The sequence below is a fragment of the Hydractinia symbiolongicarpus genome, chromosome 10, assembly GCF_029227915.1.
Source record: "Hydractinia symbiolongicarpus strain clone_291-10 chromosome 10, HSymV2.1, whole genome shotgun sequence".
Taxonomy (NCBI): Eukaryota; Metazoa; Cnidaria; class Hydrozoa; order Anthoathecata; family Hydractiniidae; genus Hydractinia; species Hydractinia symbiolongicarpus.
In genome coordinates this window covers 14,214,387-14,220,022 of record NC_079884.1, presented here as the reverse complement: position 1 = coordinate 14,220,022, position 5,636 = coordinate 14,214,387, and the positions used below count along the sequence as shown (strand labels likewise).

At 34.5% G+C, this 5,636-nt stretch overlaps 1 protein-coding gene across 1 annotated transcript; it reads right to left on the bottom strand.

Moving 5' to 3' along the window:
- Positions 1 to 648: 648 nt before the first annotated feature.
- LOC130612555 (uncharacterized) lies at positions 649 to 5,225 on the bottom strand. Its single transcript, XM_057433883.1, has 7 exons — positions 5,074 to 5,225; positions 2,889 to 3,158; positions 1,784 to 1,819; positions 1,447 to 1,704; positions 1,154 to 1,321; positions 1,003 to 1,074; positions 649 to 920 (listed from the first exon to the last, which is right to left on the bottom strand). The coding sequence occupies exons 1-7, from the start codon at positions 5,114 to 5,116 to the stop codon at positions 745 to 747; spliced, it is 1,023 nt and encodes a 340-aa protein (XP_057289866.1). The 5' UTR covers positions 5,117 to 5,225; the 3' UTR covers positions 649 to 744.
- Between the last annotated feature and the right edge of the window lie 411 nt (positions 5,226 to 5,636).

Genomic DNA, 5,636 nt, shown 5'->3' with positions numbered 1-5,636 from the left:
ACATGGTTTGGGCACATCTATTACAAATTTGAACTGGAAACTTTTGCGCTTGATCTCTTAAAAATAAAGTTTTAATAAAAACGTATCCCTCGTATAATCTCCAAAAGTCAGTCAGCTATTGCATTTTTAAAAACCGTTTTTTTATTTTTCTAAGAAAATTTTAAGAATAATTTTTCCCTGAAAGAGTGTTCGAATCTTACGTTCATGCGACGTTAGAACAACGTCGTGCTGAAGTATAAATCCGATGTCTAACAACCTAACGTTGGATCGACATCGGTTATGGTCGATATGCGACGTCGGAAATCCTGACGTTATTTCGACGTCGGTTTATGGTCGATATGTAACGTTGGAAATCCTGACGTTGGATTGACGTCGGTTTATGGTCGAAATTCGACGTCTAAATGACGTTGTAACAACGTAGCCGGCGTCGCGACGTAGCAGCGACTAGCAACAGACGTCTGTGCGACGTCGTGTGCCTGCTGCGCGAAACCACTTAACCTTGTACCAAATTCAACTTTCAGAAAAAGCTAATCCGAAAAGGTATGCCCATCGGTTTCAGTAGTACTGACAGGGTTAATCTCTTATAAAAAATCTGTGCGTACCACGTGTTTTGCGTTAAAGAAACAAAGGTAAAAAAAAAATCACATGTGAAAGCAAAACTTAGAAATATATTAAAACATAAAAAAAAGAATGCCACTACAGTGACGTCCAATCCGAACTATGTACAGATACAAAAGCATGAGATTACACTTCTATTGAAATATACATTGTGAAATAACCAGCAGAGTTTGAAATCTTGCAACTGTAAGATCCCGATCGTGCTTTAGCTTTAGGAATCTTCATAGTTGGACTTTTGGAATCAAATGTTGAGTCCAGATATCTGCCATCTAATTTCCATTGCACGGCCGGTGACGGTATTCCTAAACATAAAATAAAGACCAAAAAGTGTAAGAAAAAAGCAACACAGATACGATGTGTCAACAAAACGTTTTAACTACCGACCTTTTGAATGGCAATGAAGGATCAATTCTTCATCTGTTATCTCAAAACCGAATTTTGTTAACCGTGGTACAGCTAAATAACAGAAAACATCATTATAGCTAATTCAGCAGAAAAACGCAAGTTGATAATGACGGGATAAAAGAACTCATACTGCAAGATCTTATTCTACAGCTTTGTCTCTCAGTCATCTTTTCAGTGCATTTTGCACCACCATTTGCTGGTTTTGGGTTATCACATTTTCGATTTCGTACTCGCACACCATATCCGCAGACGGCATCGCAAGGCTCCCACTCATTCCAATCTGATACTCCACCGTTTACTGAAATTAACAACATACATTAATCCCTATTGTCTATTGTTTCTCTTTCGTTATATTTTCCTCTTCCGTCTCCTTTACAATAAAAACAATGACAATCAATATAGTGACAAAAATATTTTGTTAACCTTTTACTAAAATCTCAAAGTAATGGCTCAGCTTTCCCCCTTGATTCTTTGCAGTGCATAAATAAGATCCAGAATCTTCAGCTTTTGGCGTATGTAGCACCACACCTTTGTTTGGAAGTTCATAGAGGATTTCTTTGTTTTTCTTGAGTTTAAAAGCTTTGACCACTACATCTTTACCGCTTGCTCGACATGGTATTATAACAGCCCTATTATTGCTCACGATCTTGAGCGGGTTGGGAATGAGTGTCCATTTGGGAGCTAGGATAAGTTTAATGTGAGTTAACAATAAGTATAGATTAGCTACGTAACAAAATCAAAGTCTTCATAGCATACTTACGATCCACCAGCACTACATCTGTTTCCTTGGACGAATCTGAATTAAAAAGGAAAAGAGAGACAACAGAGATTAAAAGACGGCGGAATCTATATTTCGAATAGTCTCTATTTTGAACTTTTTTTTATTCTTGTTTATCTTTCTTAATCTATCTTATTGAGTTGTCTAACCCTGTAATGCATTTTTAACAGATTCTTAGTGTCCTGCAATCCGAAATTAGGCCAAAGTTCTTAAATTTTAAATTAAGGCCATAGTTGTAACAAAACGTTTAAGAAAAGAAACAGGGATCGCATCGCGAAATTTTATACAGGGGTGAGAGAGCTAAAATAGATTACAAAAGTGAAAAAAATCGGTGCCCATCATGGTTTAGCGGAAAGTAAAGTTTTCTTTTTAACTTACATTATTTCACAAAAAAGGTAATTCAATAAGTTTTACAAAAATTTTATCCTGTAATTTTTTTTTCTTTAAGTAGCATTATTTGTCAAGTTTTATTTTGTTGTTGTCACAGTAACAAATTTATTGCATATCTCTTGCATACTAAAAATGAAATATTCCTTTTTATACATTGGCAAGTACATTTTACCAAGATTGAACTTTTCAATGTAATGTGGTAATAAGTGTGCCATGTCTCTGCGGTATTAAAATTAAATAGTTACTGTATATGTTTTTTTTTTCAAGAAAAAACAAAAATATTTCGTTGGTTATTGTTTAACAAGTACCAAGAAGATGAACCATTTGCTGATCTAGAGCTGAAAACTTTTGAGCATGCTCTTTAAAATGGTACTCATAAAAAAGAAGGAAAAAACAGGTAACATTCCGACACAGGGATTATTACCATATAAAAATGCGCATTCTAGTATTCAGGAAGATAAACAAGAGAACGAGATTCAACTTGAGACGTCCTGGCAAATTTATTTTCAATTTCACATTGCTTAGATGCACAATTACACGCTTATAAAAGTATCGAAATGCTCATCATTCTTATGTCTCTATTGTTCTAAATATACCAGTTGTTTTTAACCCGAAGTTTTTCCTGATATTCTTACCAATCATATTCTTTTACAAGAAGAAAGGGGTGTATTAATTCCTGCTTCTAATATTCACATACCTGTTGCTTTAACCTCGAATGTTTTGAGTAGTTCTTCTGTGAAGGGTACCTTGCACTTATATACTCCTGAAAAACCTGGTTTCACACCGCGTATCTCCACTTCTGTTAAGGATGGGAAGTAGATTTCGTCGCTGAAACCAAGTTCAACATCTTTTGAGGCTTTCTTGTCGTACTTATACCACAAAACAAAGTCTCCATCGTTCAGTGTTGGACATGTTAGTACAAACTTTGTCTCCTTAGCAAGATCAATTACAACAGTGTCTGTTGGTGCTACAAAGAAAATCAATTTGATTTTATATTTGCTACCTATTAAACTGATTTTCCTAATTTTTAATACCGTGGCTATAAAATGCTTAGTAATATAGTTTTTTAAGACCATATATGAGACCGAATAATATTAAAACCGGTTTGAGTCTCTTCGGTTCACCTTGTATTTCTTTGCACTGTTTACAACAGTTTTTATCGCTTCGGAAGACGTTTGGTAAATGGAACTAGATTATTCTAGCATTTCATTTCCTTGAAATAGACTTTGACATTTCAAATCAGAGCAAGATTTCCATGTTAACACTTCACCTCGAAGTAAAGCAACGAAAGCATGAGACACTAGAATAAAATCACCGTCATTTCTGACGCAATGTTGTTAGACTGTTAATGTTACCACCTCTAAAGTCTGTTTCCAAACTCTTTTACGAGTTTATTGTAGCTTCTATCCTTATAGAATAACCACGGGTCATTGTTATGCGCTTTTACTGAGAAAATTCCCATATTTTTGCCTCTCTCTTCGTATTTATTTTATTTACGTCACACCTTCATCCTCCACTGTGTTATTAAAGGTGTGACGGATTATGAAGATTATATTAAACAAAATATTTTATCTTTAACCATCTATCTATTTTTAATGTCAAAAATATTTTACTTGTTTTTTAGCCAAACATCAAAATTGATATATAAATATTATTTCTTCATCTATTTAAGAGATACGATGAGAACTCACAGCAAAACAAATATAATCCTTTTTAAAGACGTTTTCCATCACAGCTCTTTACCGTGTCAATTATAAATGTTTACAGTCAGCAGGTTTTGCAGGTTTAGTATGATTATCCAGAGTTGCAGAAACTAAAGATATTGAACGAAACTAAAGATATCGGACGTAAAATGTCGGACAAACATAAGGAAAATTTTCGAGAGTGACGAAAATTTTAAGCGAACAAAATTTTGTACGTTCGATGTCTTAGAATAGGTACTTAAAAATTCTAGTTTGGTGTTGTTTCAAATGTTTTTGTTGTCTATATGGAAAACAACTGATAAAACATAAACAAGAATTTTTATAAATGGAAACAGTAGCGAAGATTTACCGATGATGTCTGCACGATGAGTTGAGAACTCACTGAAAAGAAAGCTAAAATATTCAGCACGTTTCCATTTGGTGCGGCTAGGCACACCGTTTCATAAGAGTCCAGCCGAGCTGAGAAGAGCTGAGACGAGTTCAAACCGCGTGAAAATACTCAAATAACTGTATGCTTTGCTAAATAAGCAGTTTCAAAACGCTATGTATATGCTTCAGTACGGCTTGGTTCGGTATTTGATTTGATACTGTCGAGCTAAGCCATGACAACATGTGCGGCATAGCTAAATTAGATATGATGCGCACTTTGTTACGCACAACTAGTTTTATAAGCCGTGTCGAGCAGAACTCAGTAAATGTTTTATGCATTTGGTAAAGTAGGACACAGCCTGTATAATAAACTTGAGGGAGTGACAAGATCTAATTCAAATTGTGATACTCACGAAAGTTAATCAACCTTACTTGATTGCTTACATTTTGCGCGGTAAGCCCTTTTGGTTTCAACAACTTCATTTCAGGCAAAAAGATGCGAGACCTTGCTAAAAAGAGGTTTTTTCAACATTTCTTTTTAACAAAAAAAACAATATTAAGGCTTCAAACGATCGGGTACATAACTTTCTGATACACGCATAGTCAATTAAAGTCCTTGCGTTTTCTTTTTACGATAAAATGGATTAAACAGATCATATTTCACCAGTATTTCCATCTATTTGCCTGTCACGTATCTGTCAAACCCACACGGACTTGCCACAAATAAATTTACCACATTTACAAGAAGTATGTTTTATGAGACAGACTAACTGCAAACCAATGCTATGAATAAAATATGTGTTACCTTACCTGAAAATGCAACAGAGAATATCGTAAAAAACAAAATCAGCATTTTTGCGCTTTCTTCGAAGTACGTCAAATTCTGTAAGATACTTCTTCAACATGCGCTACCTTATATATTAAAAAATGACTTATCTGATTATTTAACTTGACAATAACCTCCCCCTTCAATGTTCTCAATAACAAAACATTACCAATCGATATCAAAAATATTTCTAAACCTCTACGGGTGTGCATTGACAAAGCAAGATATATTTACAAAATAACAAACGAAATGCGTGAGTAAACAAACAGCTTTTAATATGTTTTGAAAAGAAGTTAGCGGCTTTAAAATGTTGTGACAGGGTAACACGACAACTAGTGACGTACATTTAAGCCTACCTAAGTAAAATTAAGCCTACCTAAGTAAATTTATACTGTTGCTAACAAACAGGGGGATGGGAGGAAAGAAAACATGCGTTTAATAAGAACAGCATTGATGTGTTATTAATTCTTGGTAGCCTCGGAGCACTGCGTTTAATTCTTAAGCTTTTATTAAATTACGTGGATTGAGTGTAACTACATTTATATCC

Bases quoted from the DNA above. Each gene is read 5' to 3' on its own strand.
- LOC130612555 (XM_057433883.1), bottom strand. From the start codon at position 5,116: ATGCTGATTTTGTTTTTTACGATATTCTCTGTTGCATTTTCAG. The intron at 3,159-5,073 runs GTAAGGTAACAC...TTTTCTTTGTAG, and splicing joins ATTCTCTGTTGCATTTTCAG to CACCAACAGACACTGTTGTA. The intron at 1,322-1,446 runs GTTAACAAAATA...TGTTAATTTCAG, and splicing joins CTTTGAGATTTTAGTAAAAG to TAAACGGTGGAGTATCAGAT.